The sequence below is a fragment of the Magnolia sinica genome, chromosome 14 (genome assembly GCF_029962835.1).
Source record: "Magnolia sinica isolate HGM2019 chromosome 14, MsV1, whole genome shotgun sequence".
In the NCBI taxonomy this organism is placed as follows: domain Eukaryota; kingdom Viridiplantae; phylum Streptophyta; class Magnoliopsida; order Magnoliales; family Magnoliaceae; genus Magnolia; species Magnolia sinica.
Window position 1 is genome coordinate 38,774,419 of NC_080586.1, and position 19,600 is coordinate 38,794,018.

Here is a 19,600-nt window from a genome sequence, read left to right on the forward strand (position 1 = left end):
AATCATGATTTTTTGAAGGAGATGATGTAATCCAACAATATGGTGTTTAGGAGGAATCATATGAAATTAGTTCTTCCTAATTTTGGTTTAAAATATAGTTGATTGCATGTGGTTTGTTTTGTAACTTGGCCCCAACGATAATTAGGGGACACTGAAAGTTTGTCTTTATTTTATTTGGATTAAGAGTATCTTTTTTTATTTATTTATTTATTTATTTATTTAAATTTTTAAAGCTGCAATACTCAACTGAATGCTTTCGTTTTGTAGCTTTTCTTACGCTGTTTTTATTTATTGCTTTGCTTTCTCTTTTATGAAGTAGGTTCTGAAAAGCCAAAAACCAAAAACAAAAGAATGCTGATAGTGGAATTAAGCTTATGAGACATACTATGAAGAGACAAAATTTTAAGGCATGAGACAAATGTATTAGGAAATTAGTTTGGATTCATATTAGGAAGGTCCACCATGGAGACCATTTTCCTACTTAGACAACTGATGGAGATATATAGGAAGAGGAGGAATGGTCATCACATGATCTTTATTGACTTAGAGAAAGCATAGGATAGGGTCATTAAAGAGTTAATCTACTTGGTGTTGGAAAAGATTGGAGTTTCAAGTAGTGTTTATGATATTGATAATATCGGCCAATATTATCGGTATTGCACCTTCCCAATATGAAACCCCACTTAAGTACATGTATTTTTTGGTATCGACGATATTAACACGACATAGTGCACTGTATAGACTACATCAATACAATGCAATATATTGCAATAATATCATTGATGTGTCAATATCGATGTGATGACCATTTTCGTTTTTTTTTAATTTTTTTTTAATTTTTTTATTTTAAAATTTTTTTATTTAAAAGAAAACCCAAAAATGCCATCACTACCTTAGAATGATTTCACGTAAACTTATTACAGAAAATGAAGAAAAGATCAGGCATTACAAACTGTTCCTCAAGTCCACACAATTGACTACTACACCTGTTAAGGTTCTTATTTCTTTAGAGTTTCATGAGGTTGCCTAGGACCTTCCTACTGTGGTCTAGAAAGGTAAACGTTCTTGCGTTACTTGTGCTATCTTGAAATTTATCACCTTTACCCATTTGTCCACAAATTATCGTATGCTTCCCCGTATCTTGTCTATTGTATCCATTTCTAAGTAAATCTAGGAGGCATTGTCAAATGAAAATTTGAAAAGAGCTATGGATGAAGAGATGCAAGCCATTTACTCCAATGATATTTGGAAGTTGACTGATCTTCCTTCAGGCAGTGTTCAAGTTGTCGGTATCACTATAAGTTTCGCTGCTGGAGATAAAGATAAAATATCGTTATCGTTGATAATCGGATATGCGGGGAAAAAGTGGGAAACATAGGAAAAAATGTGGAAATTTCCAGTGAAACTTCAGGACTTGCCTAATTACACATATCTTCATATTTAGGAATAAAAAAATTGCAAAAAAAATGCATACATAATAAGTTTTCTTGTAATGGAAGTCTAAAAACATTCGTTGCCGGAAGAAATCACTCTAATTGTAACTAAAATGAGTTTATATAATAGAAATGCAGCTCACATAAAATAATTAAAACATATAAAAGTAAATGAACTAAAAAAACACACATTTCTGGAGCCCACCTTTATGTATGTATTGTATATCCATGTTTTCCATCCATCTGACCATCCAAACACCCATCCATCCATTCATCTCATCCAACCAACCAACCATCCATCCATCCGACCACCCAACCATCCCATCCATCCATCCAACCATCCATCCATCCATCCGACTATCCCATTCATCCAACCATCCCATCCAATAATCTAAACTTTCATCGATCAATCTCATTCATCCATTCATTCATCCCATCAAATCATCCGCACATTCCATTTATCCATCAAACATCCATCCATCTATCCTATCTATCCAACAATCCAAACATCCCATCCATCCATTCCATCAAATCATCCAAATATCCATCCATCCATCCCATTTATCCATCCAACCATCCTATCCAAGCATTCAAACATCCATCCAACCATCCAATCATCCAAACATTCATCCCATCTATCCATCCAAACATCCATACATCCATCCCATCTATTCATCAAAACATCCAACCATCGCATCCAATCATTTAAACATTCATCCATCCATCCTATCCAATCATTCAAGCATTCATCCGTCCATCCATCCATCCCATCTATCCAACCATCCCAGCTCATTCATGCATCCAACCATTTATCCATCCATCCATCCAACCATCCCATTCCATCCAATCATTCAAACATGCATCCATCCATCCAAACATCCATCCATCCGTCCCATCTATCCATCCAAGCATCCATCCATCTGTCCATCCATCCAACCATCCCATCCCATCCATGCATCCAACCATCTAACCATGCGTCGACCTCACCCAAGACTATGGCCCTTACTGTGAGGCCCACCTTGATGGATTTATTCTATATCCATCCATTTTGCAAGACCCTTTTGGGGCATGAGCCTAACAATGAAGTAGATCTAATTCTCTAGAAGAACTTATCATTCATAGGAAACAATGGTGATGAACATTAATGGGCCACAAAAGTTTTGGATTAAGTAGATATTTGTTTTTTCCCTTCATCCATATCTATGTGACATTAGCAATAGGTTGGATGGGAAATAAACATTATGGAAACATAAGGTGGGTCTTAGGAAGTTTTTAATGGTATGACATTCAATCACCACCATTGTATGGTCCACTTGAGATTTAGATCTTCTTCGTTTTTGGGCCCATGCCCTAAAATGTTTTGAAAAACGGATGGGCAGATACGTCGTGGTGGGCTGCATCATCTTATTTGAGAATGGGACACACCTGATCTACTCCTGTAGCCATCACAATTTTTTTATATAAAATGGTGGTGAAATAGTCTTATTATGTTGTGTGAAACTCACACTATAACTTAAAAGTTACATAATTTATTAGTTTTGCTTTGAGGTAAAATGGCTGTGAAACATTCTCCCAAACTGGTTGATGCACCAATGGATTCTTATCTCAAACTTGAAGCCAAAGAAGGAGAATTGTTAGAAAACCTTGGTATGTATAGAAGACTTGTTGGTAAACTCATCCATTTGACCATCATCAGGCTTGATATTGTTTTTTTAGTCAGTGCAGTGAGTCAATTTATGCAAAGTCTAAGAACACCAAATCTACCACCAGTTATGAGGATTCTTAGTTATTTGAAATGTTCCCTTTTAAAACATATCCTATACAAAGCTCATGGTCATCTTCAGGCAGTGTTCAAAATATCGGTATCGCGTTATGTATCGCACCCTTGGGATACGGATACGTATCGGTTATCACATGGGATATATCGGTTGTATCACGTAATGTATCGATGTTGTTGGAAACATGGGGAAACATTGGGAAATTGATCGAATTTTTCAATGAAAATTCGGTGATTGTTAAATAAAGACATCAATACACTTATAAATCAAAACATTACAAAAAACAAGTGCATATAATAGGTTTTCTTTTTATGGGGGTCCTAATCTATGCATTGTCTAACTGAATTTATGCAAGTGTATTCATAGTCTATTCATATAATTTATAAATGTTAGAAGATGTATGGGAACACAAGCAATACATTCAAAAGCAAAAGAAGAATCACTAGATCAGGTTACATACATGTTTAATTTTTTGTTTGGACACAAACTGCAACTGATTTGCGAGAAATTAGGAAATTTTGATTTTTTTCAAATTTCCGCAACTTAGCCCATCTCCTCCAAATCTCGAAATTGAAGCTCCCAATCCATGATTGGATTTGTAATAATTTGACACTAATTTAACATGAGTTACAGAAGAAAAAAAAAGGGGTCGAAAATTGAAAATGCTCACCCGATTGAACATGTGGGATATATCGCACTACTTGTGCGTTTCGTATCGCACAAGTGCGATATAAGATATATCATGGGATATATCGGCTGATATCGTCGGTATTTAAAACACTATCTTCAGGTAACTAGTTATTCAGATGCATATTATGCTGGGTCAAAACATGATAGAAGGTTAACTACGGGTTATTGCACCTTCTTAGGCAGTAATGTGGTTACTTGAAAAAGTAAGAAAAAGAACGTGGTTGCCAGGTCAAGAGCTGAAGTTAAAAATAGATCAATGGCTCATACAACTTGTGGGCTTATATGGCTCATACAATTTTTGGGCTTATATGGAGCCTTATAGAATCTGCTTGCCATTTCATTCGAGACAAGATTTCTTAGGGACAGATCCACACCCTATATTTTCATCTCATGATCAAATCTTAGATTTATTGACCAAGGCTCTTGGAAAATCTTAGTTTAGCAAACTTGTTGAAAAGCTAAACAAGCAAGACATCTATACTTCAACTTGAGGGGGAGTGTTAATGGTTATGGCCGTGGGCCTACGACTCACTTGGATTTGATTATGTACCTATAGCCCAATTATTTCTTAGTCTTTTTGATCTCTGGATATATTAATCATTAAGTTTAATGTATTAGGGGCAATTTTTCTATTTTTGATCTTTGGATATGGTATCTTCTTCTTCTTCTTCTTCTTCTTCTTCTTCTTCTTCTCTCTCTCTCTCTCTCTCTCTCTCTCTCTCTCTCTCTCCCCTCTTTTTCTTCTCTTTTCCATCTTTACAGAATCTACAATTCAAATGATAATATCTTGATTAGTGTTATTTTTTGGTGCATATTTATGAGAAAATGGATGATTGATGGGGGTTTTTTTTTTTTTTTTAATTTTTTATCTGATTATTTTTAAAAAAGATTTTTACGATAATTTTTTGAGAAACTCAAAACAAATCTTACGATTTACAAGGCAATTTGCAATACAATACTATTTTATCCCTAATTTCAATTCACGATATGATAATTATGATAACATTGGTTGCTACGAAATTAGTATAAGTGATGAGGACATACATCACACAAGCCATTACATACATATCAGAGGAGGAGGCGAGCTCTAGTCTCCCTGTGGCTAGGTGAGTACCCGTTTGGGTCTAGAGGAGGAGCTGAAGACCCCACATAGCATGTACGAGCATCATCAAAGACCCCACGTTGGTAAGATGCTTATGGGTTGCATGGAGGACGAGCTAGGATGGAGTTTGGACGAGTTTTGACCATTTGATCGCGAGGATGACATGATCAGACTCCTCACCAAGGGTGAATAATACATGGGCATTTTCCCACTGGGCTCGAGTGGGGTGGCCTGTGTGAAGTGGGGGCACACTTGGGGTGGGCAGGCCGTGTGAGGCAGGACCTATGTGAAGTGGGGCCCACAAGGGGGGGTCGGCTGAGGGCTTGACCTGGGTTATGAGATAAAGGGATTGATTCGCCACGCTCTATTAGTTTGAGCTTTTAGAGCAAGTGGTTTGTTGTCCTGCATCAATAAGCATCTGAGGTGGTCTCCAATATTATTCCTGTAGTCGCTGGTGCGCTTCTGCTGATAATGACTTATAATGAAATCGCTTCCTGAAATCATTCATAATAGAGGTAGATTAAAAGTTGCTTCTTTACTGTTTTTGAATTTGCCAGCATTCAGCAAGTAAATCTTGCAGTTTTTATTCAACTCCAACATTCTTCAGTTTTCTTTCTTTCTTTAAGTTTGTTCTTCACTTCTATTGCAGCATTTTTATTCTTGGGTAGCTTCATAGGTTGCTTTATAAGTCTATTGAGACTCTTGTTTCTAATTTTATTTTTTTTTCAATATTTCTTTATATTAGCTAGTAATCATGTGTTTTTAATTGTGTTACCTACATGTCTTGGGATTTCACATCCTTGTTTCAGGACTCAGAATCTCAGATTTCTAGCACAAAGAGGATGCAGGGCAGCACCTCTGTCTGTTCAGAAGGGGTTCTGCATGCTGATTCAGCATCAAAAGTTTCGAATAATTCCAGTTCTGAGAATGGCTTAGTATCTGAACCTTTACACGAGCTACTACCAAGTCCATTCTCAACAGAAGAATCTTCTGAAACAGGTTCTCCATCTGTCACTGACATTTCTGGTCATTTTCAATGTTTTTAAATTCTTATGAAACAGTTTATGGTCAGGTGACGACATGTCCTCTACATCTGGTAGTGGTTCTCCATTTGATCAGCTGAGGAAGGATGCCATAGCATTTGTTGCACAAACACTACAGAGAGGGCGGAAGAATCTATGGCAACTTACAACAAGTCGTGTATCTGTGTTGCTTTCATGCTCCGCAGTTTTCTCAACAAGCACACATCAATTCCTAAGAAATTATGAAGATATAAATATATTCATCTTAGCTGGCGAAGCTTTTTCTGGTGTGGAAGCTGTTGAGTTCAGGCAGAGATTGAAGCTTGTTTGTGAAAATTATTTTTCAGCTTTTCATCGACAAAATGTTTACGTACGCCAAATTAGAACCTGTATTTACATTTTCATGTTTCAACTTCATTGTTCAGAATGATTTGACATTTGTTACTCCTGTTTGTATAAAGTAGTAGAATGCTGTTGTGCCATTTGTGCTTGTTGCCTCTTACGATATTTAGAGAAGATCATCTTTCTTGGATTGAAAGCTGTTGTCTATGATTTCTCTGTATCCATTTGACTACCTTGTTTTATATGAATTCTCTGCGGCTATTTGACTGCATTATTGTGTATCATCTCTGCATCCATTTGACTACATTGCTTGTATGATTTCCCTGTGTCCATTTGATTACATTGCTACTAATAACTTTTGTCTTTTATCTAACTGCTTTTAGAGGGAAACTTTCTAGTAGTTTATTGACATGGGGCATAGTGTAATGGTTAAATCCAAATGCAATATTCTGCACGTCACAACAGGAATCAGGGTTTGGGGCATAAAGATTCCACAAGATAATAGGTTTCAGTGATGTTTAAACTTTTCTAGACACCTGTGTTTCACAGGTTGTTTCTCAGATGTGTCTTAAGCACTTTCCTCACCTTTTCAGTGTGTCATGTTTCCTACATCATGTCTTTTCCCAACTCTGTTCCCCACACTGCTGCTTTCTGTGTGCTTGGAAGAAGTTATATGCCCCCTTCAAGGGATTGTGAGTTCAATAAATGGTATCAAGGTCGGTTAGATCCTGTTGACTTCAGTCTGTGCTTCTTCTTCATCCTCATCTAAGCACTGCGTTTTCAGATGAGCAGTGGATCAGGCCACAAATTACCATCTTATGCGCAACCTAGCAGTCCAAATTAAAAGATTTCCAGCCTGTTCTTGCTGTATGCACACAAACTGTTTGATGTAATGCTTGGCCAGGCTGACATGGAGGATTTCAACTTGCACTAATGCTTTCTTTTTCTTTGATTATTTCTTCCTTAACCAGGCATTGTTATCTGTTGTAAGCGTAGATCACTCTGTTTGTACCCTATTCGACCAGACCCTGTTTCAGTCAGATTCATGTGGATCACACGTGTATGAGGATTAACAGTCGAAAGATTACTATAAGAATGTGCGACCGAATTTCAGGACATTACTATCACGTGACTTGCGCATGATGAATAGTTATTAAGGCGTGACTGAGTTCAAATGAGTAAGCAAGTAGCTAGCCAGTGGTTAAAGTCATTTCGGATGCTGAGCAAGGGTCAAATATTCAGGAAAGGTCAGATCGTGGAAAGAATCTGGAAGCAAAACGAGGACAGAAACGGTTATGGTAACCGTCAGATCATGAGAAGGATCGAAAATGGCTGGATTAGAGTTATAAATAGAAGAAGATTTCCATAGGAAAAGTCGTCTCACACCAACCCAAACAAATCAATAAAATCAATTATCCTGTTGAATTTACATTCCATAGTGTAATCGCGGCTTTTATCTAGAAATTTCTTTCCTTTAGAGTAACCATTTACTTATTGCATTGACTTGCTTTCCTTAGTATAATCCGTAGCATAAATATCGTAGTCTATAGTCAGAATTTGAGTGCTCTTTAGTGGTCGAATTTTCAAATTATCACTTTGCATTCTACTATCCATGCATTAAGAAAGTCTTTTCGTATGGAAGGCAAGGAGAAACCAATTATCAGAGGACAAACCCCACCCTCTGACTATCGCCTGATCAATTTACACTTTGAGCGAATGGCCGAATAGGCGACCAGTCTCCTCAGACTTCGGTCATACCCAGTGTCTGCCTACTTTGGCGCTCGAGGTTATTGTTGTTCGGTTTGAATTGGAACTGCAATCCCAATTTTGTCACGCCTGCACACTTGTTACCCGTGCTAGGAAGAGGAACGTCGAAACAACGGCGAACACACTCAATTGTTGTTTAGTATTGCATTTGCATCTTCCCATGCTGTTGTTGATGTAGTCCCCTCTTAGTTGTTGTTACTGTGGTTCACTTACCTTGTTGTGCAGTATTGAACTTGTGTCTTTCAAACCATTTTGCATGTGAATGACAGTTTGGTGACTCGATGCTTGTGAGATTGGATATGGCCTACTATTTTAAGAGAAGATTCAATGGGCATTGAAAGCTCAATCTAGTTGCAGTGTTTACTATATCGGTATCACACATTGTATTCACACCCTTGGAATACAGATACATATTGGTTATTGCATGGTATATATTAGTTGTATCGCAAAATTTATCGCACTTTTTGGGAAGTATAGGGAAACATTGGGAAATTGGTCGAATTGTTCAATGAAACTTCAAGGATTGTTAAAAAGACATTAATACACTCTTTTAAATCATAATATCATAAAAAAACAAGTGCATATAATCGGTTTCCTTTGCATTGGGTCCTGAGTTATGCACTGTCTGGCTAGACTAATGCAAATATATTCAAAGTCTATTCATATAATTTATAAATGTAAGAAGGCATCCATTATTTTTAACATTTATTAAATATAATTAAATTAAATTAAATCATTAATTATATTTTAAAATCTCCAAACATTCTTAAATACTTCAAAAATGTGGTCAATTGATCGTTGATAGAAAAGAAATTTCGGGCAAAAACTATTTTTTATTATATTTAATTAAAAATATTTTTTCTGAAAAAGCTCTAAAACTACATGAATCAAAAGATTAGGCCTCGTACATGTTTGATTTCGTGTTTGGACAATATTTAAGAGAAATTGTGGAAATTAATTAATTTAAATTATTGATTATATTTTAAAAATCTTCAAACATTGTTAAATACTTCAAAAATGTGATCAATTGACCGTTGATAGAAAAGAAATTTCGGAAACAAATTATTTGTTATTATTTTAAATTATATATATAGTCTAAAAAAGCTCCAAAACTACATGAATGAACAGACCATGCCTTGTACATGTTTGATTTCGTGTTTAGACAATATTTGAGAGAAATTGTGGAAAATTTGAATTTTCTCCAATTTCCCCCATATCGGACCACCTACCTCCAAATCTCAATATTAGAGTATATGTAATGGTGATTTCAAACACTCCTTCATACTCTGAAATTGGGCCCAATTGACTAATGGTAGAAGTGGAATTTTGAAAAAAAAAATATTTTTACTATTTTTTAATTAAATTTTTTTTTCTTCTAAAAAATCTCTAAAACTACATGAATCAGCAGATTAAGCCTCATACATGTTTGATTTCATGTTTGGACAGTAAAATTGCAACCAATTTGGGATAAATTGCGAAATTTTTTATTTTCCCCCAAGTTCCCCCAAATCGGGCTACCTACCCCCAAATATCGTAATCAAAGGTTCAAATCCTTGATTTTCAATACAAAACATGAAGAATCAAGCATTTCTAAGCTTTTGGCACTGATTTAATATGATTTAAGCAAAAAAAGGACAAAATATGAAAACACTCATCAAATCAAAACTGGCCCCAAATACACTTTGATCTTGATTCCAGCTTGAAAACTTTGTTTTCCTCCCAAATGATTCAAGAGGAAAAGAGGAAAAATTGAATTTTTAAGGTTGTTTCTCGACACAGTACCAGTTCCTGACGGTATCAATGATATCTGTTGAAATTGACAGATATATTTGACACATAGGAAAAAAAGCTAAAGAAACAATAGTGATATCTCCCAATATATTGTGCTATTTGCGATATTGCATGATCTCATGCTTTACATTTAGCGATGCCATGGATTTTTTTATGCTCGACCAGTGTTTCGTATCTCTGAGTTGTGATACCAATAATATCATTCGATATTATCGATACTGCAAACACTGTCTAGTAGCTCAATCCTTATTCAAATTCTGATTGGCCAGTGATGATTTATTAGTTTTATCATGACATGGTGTGAATGTTATGTTTTGCAATTATTGACATCTCTGCAGCATATTGTTTTCTTGTGGTCTGCACTGCATAGTTTTTACATAATGTGCGACTTCCCACTATTATTCACCTCTATTTTCATAATGGACCCCCTTGATAATGGTATGGCGTAACAGGATTCATGTAGCTGACCCCAAATAATGGGAATAAGGCTATGATGATGATAATAATTGTCATAATGAACTTTACATTTTTAGTGCTTGTATATCATAGACAAAAGCATACTTGGACATGATTTGAAATCTATATCCTTTGTTTCAGGCGCTTAAGATGGTTTTGGAGAAGGAAACTTGGCATAAAATGTCAGACACAGTCCAAATAATTAGTTTGGCAGGCCTTGTTGGTGACGGGGCTCCCCTAATTGTTCCAACTGATGGTGACCGTGCTAAGATGTCTGTTCTTCATTCCAAGAAATTATCCGATTTGGTCGAAACAGGGAACCAGAAGAATGGGTTTGCTCATTGGCTTAATACCGGAAATCCATTTTTGTTAAAGCTGACATTTAGCCACAAAGACTGTTCAATTCCCCAACCACGGCCCAAGGGGTCAACGGTCTCCTGTGAAAGTGATGGAAAAATCATTGATCTTTTATGTAATGATATGATGTCGCCCAGAAGCAATGATACGAATCATATGAATGGAAATAATTCTCTTCTGGAAGATGAAAACGAAGATCTTCTTGCTGACTTTATTGACGAGGATAGTCAGCTCCCAAGTCGCATCTCCAAACCTACACTTGCAAGGAATCACTCTGCACACTGGAATATTGAGGAGATTACAGCACATACAGGATCCTCGATTTGCCTTCTAAGGTGAAGATTTATATATCCAGATTTCTTGGACATATTCATATGGGTAAGTTATACGAGTTTATCTATTTTGCATCCAAATGACTCAGGTTGATGGACAAATACGCGAGGCTCATGCAGAAATTAGAAATAGTTGATGTCGAATACTTTAAGGTGTGTCAAACTACAAAGTTCTACTGGAAGCTTATTTATTATATATTTCTTTTCTATTGATTCCTTGCAACTGATTTCTTTTTGTTTCCAGGGTATTTGTCAGTTGTTTGAGGTGTTTTTCCATTTTCTATTTGAAACTTTTGGTCAGCGGGATATGTACCTTAGTGGAAGAGGACTAACAGATTCGCTAAGCCGTAAGACTACTCCTGTTCACTATATTTCATTGTTGTTACATTGGGTGCTCTGGTTCATGGCGATGATTCCTACAGTATAACACCTTCTACTTCTTGTTCTGGTGTTGTCCAGATCGTCTCAAGACAGCCTTATCGAGAATAGCACAGGATTGTGATCAATGGATAAAGCCTCAAACGATGTCAAACTCTTTGTCTTTGACCACATCATTGAGTCCATTAACACAAATGGATGTGACACCTACTAGCCCAACCAGCACTAATGTTGGCAATGCACCAGCTATTTCATTTGGACTAAAGGTACTCATACTGAAAGAGCTGATCTAGATTAAGAAAATTGTGTTGATTTCGACTACCTTTCTTCATGCATAAGATTTCTTGAAACGGAATATTATCAGTTGAGGTGTACATATACATAAAATTCATTTGGCAATTTGATTTCTGCAGTTTTTCTTTGTGAAATGGGTCCTTCTGAGTCAAATGATTGTGGAAAATATTGCTCTTACATCTGATACTCTCCCGTATACAAGAGAAGCAAAGAGCACGGATGATTGATTAAAATAATTAGGGTGATATTGATGCTTTACAGATCAATCCTTCATATTTTCCCCTTTCTTTGTTTGCACCAATTGTTGCAAGTCACATGTACCATGGATTCATGATGGTTCTTTCCGAAACAGGTATGATTTGGCTGCTACAGTGGAACCACTACACATGGTTGAGTTGTCTAGCTCTAGGAAGTATCGACAAATGCTTGTGTTGTCCAATTTTCGTCGATTAAATTGATTTCAAGTGACAGTTATTTATCTTGGAAAGCATACTTATATTTCAACCTATATGTGATGTTCAAGTATATGCCGTGTTTAATGCATCCCATCTAGTTAGAAACAGGGTACTATGTCAGGATTATTGCAAGATATTAAGGTTCTTCTTTTTTATTTATTTAATTATACCATGTTTTTATCCATCTATGATTCAGTGCCTCCTCCCAGGACAATCACTTGCATATCTGAATGTTTACATAACACAATCATACATTGATCATCCTGGTAACTAATATTGTTTTCTTTGTTTCAGGAAAGATGTGTGGGTGCTGAGACAATCTCTTTGGTTGCTCGGATATTACATAGGTCTAAAGCTCATCTTCAGTCGATGCTATTGCAAAATAATGCTGCTGTGGTTGAAGATTTCTATGTGAATTTGGTGTGTGTTTTGTTTACTGGTGCTATTGAAACTATTCATAGTTTCATTAGTTACCAATAAGTTCTTTTGAGGACCTGTTTTATTAGGACATGTTTTATAACATCAGTCGCTATGTTTTTGTTCCACTTATATACAGGGTCCTATTTGTGTGTATTTTCTGTAAATAATAATAATAATAATAATAATAATAATAACAACAATAGCTCTATGATATTTTTTGTTAAAGATTTTCCATTCTCGGATAAAAATGATATAAATATTACTTGTACTCTTCTCAGGTGGATTCTGTACCAGACCTCGTTGAGCACATTCATAGGACCACTGCAAGGTTGCTCCTCCATATCAATGGGTATGGCGATAATAAACTATCCTTCAGAAAGCTTCATGTTTTGAAGAAATACCTATGTTGCGATTAGGATGGATAACGCGTCAACTTACAATTGTGCGCATTAAGTGATGATCACAATGTAAATGGCTGCTCTAATGATTTGTTAAGTTTTCATTTTTTATGTTTTATGTAATGATATTGCAACTTCGAGAACGGGAATTATCGTACCACATGTTAGGAAATATCACAAATATCACATAAAGTATCTATGGTTGTGGAGAGATGAAATAGAGAAGAAGAAAAGAGAAAAGAAGAGAGAGAGAAGAAAGATGAGGTAGGAAAAGGTAGGGATAGAGTTACACATCCCTACAATTTTATCTTTTATATTTAAGTATTAAAAAAGAAAAAAATGATAAAATTGCCGCTACTACATTAAATAGAATGATCAACATATCCAAAGGCTAAAAAGACCAAGAAATAAGTGGGTCATAGGACCATAACCAAATCCAAGTGGGCCATAGGCCCATAGCCATAACCTTTAATAAACTCCCCCCACCCCCCCCCAAAGCTGGAGCATGGATGTCTTGCATGTCTAGCTTGGAAACAAGTTTGTCAAACTGAGATTTTCTAAGAGCGATGATGAATAAATCTGCGATTTGATCATGAGATGAAATATAGGTGCGTGGATCTCGCCTTGAGATATCTTGTCTCCAATGAAATGGCAACTACTTTTATATGCTTCACACTCTGATGAAACACATGTTTATTGGCGATATGTATCACAAATTGATTGTCACATTATAAAGACATTGGAACCTGAACTTTGAATTCCAATTCTTCGAAAAGATATTTCAAGCATATAAGCTCACAAGTCGTATGAGCTATTGATTTATATTCAGCTTCAGTGATTGACTTGACAACCACATTCTGTTTCTTACTTTTCCAAGTTACCACATTACTGCCTAGGAAGGCGCATTAACTTGTTGCCGACCTTCTATCATGTCTCCACCCAACTTAATCTGCATCTGAATAACTGACTACCTGAAGATGACAATGAGGTTTATATAGGATACCTTTAGCAGGGGAATATTTCAAATACCTAAGAATCCTCATAATTGCTTCTAGATGTAGTGTCTTTGGACTCTACATGAACTAACTCACAACACTGATTGAAAAGGCGATATCGGGCTTGGTGATGGTAAAATAGATAAGTTTACCAATAAGCCTTCTGCACATACCAAGGTCTTCTAACAATTCTCCTTCTTTAGCTTCGAGTTTGAGATAAGGGTTTATTGGTGTATCAACCGGTTTAGCACCCAACATTCGTCTCTCTTAACAAGTCACACATTTTCTCTAACATAAATTTATTCCAACTTTTGATTTCCCCACTTCAATACCTAGAAAATATCAAAGAAGACCAAGGTCTTTGATATGAAACTGTGTTTGAAGATATGACTTCAGCTTTTTAATACCTTTCAAGTCATCACCAGTCACTATAATATTGTTCACATACACAAGTATTATGTAGCTAGTGGTAGAGTGCTTGGAGAAGACTGAATGATCTACTTTACTCCCTTTTTAATCCAAATGATAGAACCACACTACTAAAATTCTCAAACCAAGCCCTTGGTGATTGCTTCAACCCATATATAAACTTGTTCAATCTGCATACTTTCGATGACTTCTCTTAAGCAACATACCCAGGAGGTTGCCCCATGTTGACTTCTTCATGTAGGTTTCCATGCAGGAATGCATTTTTCACATCCAGTTGAAGGAGAGGCCAATTATAATTTGCAGCTAGTGATATAAAAACTTGAGCTGAATTAAGCTTAGCCACTGGTAAAAATGTATTCAGATAATCTACTCCATAAATAGGAGGATACCCCTTAACGACTAACCTGGCTTTGTAACGATCAATTGACCCATAAGGCAAAAACTTTACTGTGTACACCCATCTACACTTAATTGGAGTTTTACCTGAAGGAATATCAGTCAGCTTCCAAGTATCATTGAAGTACATAGATTTTATCTCTTCATCCATAGCTCATTTTCAATTTGCATTTGGCAATGCCTCTTGGATTGACTTCGGAATAGATACAGGCATATAAGAAACAAGGTAGGGGCATACTTACAATAATTTGTGGACAAATGGATAACTGTGACAAAATTGGAGATAGGATAAGTAATGCAAGAGCGTTTATCTTTCCAACCTCGGGAGACTAAGGAAATATGAACCTTAGAAGTTGCAGTAGTCGATTGTGTGGATTGAAGAGGAATAATTTGTAATGCCTAGTCTTTTCTCATTTTCTGTAATAAGTCTGTGTGAAATTCTTTTGAGGTGTCAGTGGCATCTCAACATCAAATTCTAAAGGAAATACCTTTGACAAGGGAGCTTCCATAGATGTGGATACAAAAATATGCTCATATTTAGTGTAAATTGGAACACTTTCAAAGAAGGTGATGTTAACAGTCACAAAATGCTTATTTAGAGTGAGAGAATAACATCGATAACCCTTTTGAGTACGAGAATTAAAAATATATATATATATACACACTTAGATAAATGAGGCAAAATTTTGTCTCGACCTAAGGCAAATATATTAGCAAAGCAAGTACAACCAAATACTTTGAGAAGAACAAAAAAGGTTGGTTGATCAGGGAACAACATAGAGAATGGTGCTTTGACAACTAAAACTAATGAAGGCATCCTGTTGATTAAATAACACACGGTAAGAACTGCATCACCCCAGGTCTGCGAAACATTCAATTATAAGAACAATGCTCAAGTAATTTCCAACAGATGTCTATTCGTAAGCTTAACTAACCTATTTCGTTGGGGTGTATAAGCTTGAGAGGTCCGATGGATAATGCCTTGACTTTGTAAATATGTTTGGAACTCTTGAGAAATGAATTACAGGGCATTATCTGACTTGAACATACACAATTTTGCACCAAATTGATTCTTTATTTCAATAAAAAAAAAATTTCTTAAATGTATGAAAAAGTTCTAACGCATGCTTTATTAGATATAATCATGTCATCCGAGAGTAATAATCAACAAAGAGAACAAAGTATGTAAAATTTGATAAACTAGGGACTTAGAAACGGTCCCCACACATCACTATGAACTAATTTAAACGGAACAACACTTCTTGAATCAATTCTAGAAGGAAAATGAACTCTATGATGCTTACTCAGCTTGCATGCTTCGCACTCCAAGTTTGACAACTTGGGAAGAGTTGGAATCAATGTCTGTAGATTCTGGAGAGGGATGTACCAAACAACGATGCTATTGAATTGCCGAATGCCGGAGTACTGCCACACCTACTGGTTCTCTCTCCAAGTAATATAAACCATTCCTCTCACGACCTCCACCAATTGTCATACCCGTCTTGAGGTCCTGAAACACACAATAAGAAGGAAAGAAAGACACAAAACAATTCAAGACTTTGTTAGTTTACTTATTGATAAAAGGCGAAAATGAAACTTGGGTGCATATAAAACTGACGACACGGAGATTAATGCATTAGTATGAGCAGTACCAACTCCAATGACATTAGATAATGTACCATCAGCTTAAGTAACAGACACATTTGACGAAAGACAATTAAAAGAAGAGGAGACTACGATTACCAGAGATATGATTAAACGCCCCAGAGTCGATGATTGAAAATGAGAAAAAAGATGACAAAAGATATGCTTTATTTGATTGAGTAAAAGTGTCTATAGAGGTGGGGGGAGCATTGTTGGATGTAGAGCCACTAAAAGATAGAAAACACGCATATTCCTCCCGTGATAAATAAACATTGATATGATTAGTGTTCGAAATATCGATATCATGTTACGTATCGCACCCTTAGGATACAGATACATATCGGTTGTCGCATGGGATATATCAGTTGTATCACGTAATGTATCACTGTTGTTGGAAACATTGGAAATTGGTTGAAATTTTCAATGAAATTTCAGTGATTGTTAAAAAAGACATCAATACACACTTACAAATCAAAACATTATAAAAAAACCAAATGTACATAATAGGTTTTCTTTATATGGGGTCCTAATCTATGCACTGTCTAACTGAATTAATGCAAGTATATTCAAAGTTTATTCATATAATTTATAAATGTAGGAAGACGTGTGGAAACACAAGCAATACATTCAAAAGCAAAAGAAGAATCACTAGATTATGTTACATAAATGTTTGATTTTATGTTTGCACACAAAGATTGCGACCGATTTGTAAGAAATTAGGAAAATTTTGATTTTTTTCAAATTTTCGCAACTCGGTCCTCCAAATCTCGAAATCGAAGCTCCCAAATCATGGATTTGTAACAATTTAATACTAATTTAACATATTTACAGGAAAAAACTGATCGGAAAAAAAAAATGCTCACCGGATCGAACATGTGGGATATATCCCACTCCCACTACTTACGTGTTTCGTATTGCATAGGTGGGATACAAGATATATCGTGGGATATATCGCGGCTGATATCGTCGATATTTAAAACACTGGATGTGATCACCACTATAATTAGATGAAGTAAGAGGAGTGGGTTTATCATCAGAAGAAGCATCCTTCATCATAAAAATTTGATTAGACCTTGGGGGTTTTCCATGAGATCCTAACAAAAATCCACAGTATGATTTGCTAGGCCACAATGAGCACACGAACGGTCTCCTTAACCACCACAATTGCCCCTACTTGCCCCTGAGAATCTACCAGCTCTACTATCATGGAGAGTACCACATCCAACACATCCACCACGACTTCCATGTGAACTAGAATAACTGAACGAAGAGGCTAATGCAATTTTATTAGATGCATTAGTCTGAACATTGTCAAATTCACTCGCCGAAGCCTTTGCATAAACCTCTACTATTGAAGGAATAGAGGCTCCTCCCAAAATCTTATCCTTCACTGATTGATACTTGTTTGGCAGTTCAGACAAAAGTTTCACTACTTTCATATCTTCCCACAATTTCTTCATGAGAGTAACATCTGAGGTAATAGGGTGCTATCTGGATAGTTCTTCTCACATTCCAGTCAATTTTGTAAAGTACTCAGTAATGGGTTTTTCCCCCTTTTGGAAAGAAAAGATCTCCTTGTATAATTGATATGCATGAGAAATATTTTGTTCGGAGGTGTACATCCTCCTCATAGTGTCTCAAATAGAACACCATATTAGAACTCACTTCAAACTGCATATTATTCCACAACCATGATTGAATCTATGCATCCTCACACTTCCATTGTTTGTATTCCTCTGGTTTTGGATCCGTGAGGAATTGATCTTTTTTGCACACCAAGAGGAATACCTCAACAAACTTGGCCCATAAAAGACAATTCTTTCCATTCAACTTTATAGAGGCTATTGACGCGTTGAAGGAGGAGGGTCCCTACATTTCTCTAAAAGATGAGGAACTATCAACCACACTTTTGGGCTCCATTGATATTCCATAATTAACTTACTTCATGGATAGAGAAGAATGATGATCTTTGAGGAAGATCCACTCACGACTACTCGTCCAAAATCACATAACATAGATTTTTGGTCCAGACAAACTTTAATCCATGTCAAAGACATTCCCACGTTGCACACAACTTAAAAGGGTTAGAATCTTCAATAAAAAAATTGCATCTACACAATGCAACCAAAATAAACGAACAACTTTAAACATTACCTTATATAAAAAAAATAAAAAATCGGCAAGGCTTTATCATCTGGCAAGGCATCGATGCTCCTTGTTGTGAATGTTTCCTTCTACTCGAAGAATGACGTAGAAAATAACATGTTTTTTGCACAAAAATAACAGCCCGTTTTCCCTTAAGGCCAGATCAATCCCCCTATGTTTCTGGAAGATCCTCAAAGCTAAATTCTACAAATTGGGTTGGAATGGAGAGGATCACGGTGCTCGAACCACTTCTAACCTGGCCCTGTTACCATGTAGATTGTGTAGAGATGACGTAGAGAAGAAGAAAAGAGAAAAGAAGAGATAGAAGAAAGATGAGAGAGGAAAAGGCAGGGTTGGGGTTACATGTCCCTACCATTCCATCTTTTATATTTAAGTATTAAAAAGGCAAAAATGACAAAAATGCCCCTAATACATTAAATAGAATGACCAACATAACCTTTAATAGTATCACAATCTAAGAAAACTTTGGGGAAATTTTAGGAAAATGGCAGAAGAAGCAAAACTTTAGGAAATGTTAAGAGACGATAACACTTTGTTGAGGACCGTGTTTTAAATAGCTATGCTATGTAGCATGTAGCGTACACTACATAGTGTAGCTTGGACTTAATGCTGTGTGGCTATGAAAATAGCTTAAGTCGCATGTTGCCTACCCTACATGCTACATAACTTACGCTACACACTACATAGCTTATGTTAAGCTATTTTTCACTAAAAGAAAAATCAATTTATGTTTTCAATGATTTGTTACATTTTTCAAATTTTCATTAAACATTATATGTTTTCAATGATCTTAGTAATATAAATAAAAGTAACAATATTATACCAATTCTTTTGCACTTTCTTTATCTTTATCATTAATCTTTGCCTTATTTTTCCTATTATTTTATATTCTGTTTGGTTACTCCAAATATCATGAAATTTCATTATTAGTTAGTTTAGAGGTGGTCTAGAGGCC

The 19,600-nt window shown here is 35.9% G+C and overlaps 1 protein-coding gene across 5 annotated transcripts in view; it reads left to right on the forward strand.

Moving 5' to 3' along the window:
- The window catches only part of LOC131226076 (uncharacterized), a 141,558-nt gene that overhangs the window by 92,603 nt on the left and 29,355 nt on the right, over positions 1 to 19,600 (forward strand). For 3 of the 5 annotated variants that reach the window (XM_058221751.1, XM_058221752.1, XM_058221753.1), the window contains 8 exons: positions 5,813 to 6,002; positions 6,076 to 6,395; positions 10,523 to 11,073; positions 11,160 to 11,223; positions 11,315 to 11,417; positions 11,530 to 11,714; positions 12,492 to 12,617; positions 12,896 to 12,966. In XM_058221751.1, coding sequence (XP_058077734.1) covers positions 5,813 to 6,002; positions 6,076 to 6,395; positions 10,523 to 11,073; positions 11,160 to 11,223; positions 11,315 to 11,417; positions 11,530 to 11,714; positions 12,492 to 12,617; positions 12,896 to 12,966 — 1,610 coding nt within the window. The remainder of the gene's footprint in view (positions 1 to 5,812; positions 6,003 to 6,075; positions 6,396 to 10,522; positions 11,074 to 11,159; positions 11,224 to 11,314; positions 11,418 to 11,529; positions 11,715 to 12,491; positions 12,618 to 12,895; positions 12,967 to 19,600) is intronic. The other 2 variants (XR_009161643.1, XM_058221754.1) reach the window with 2 other exon arrangements.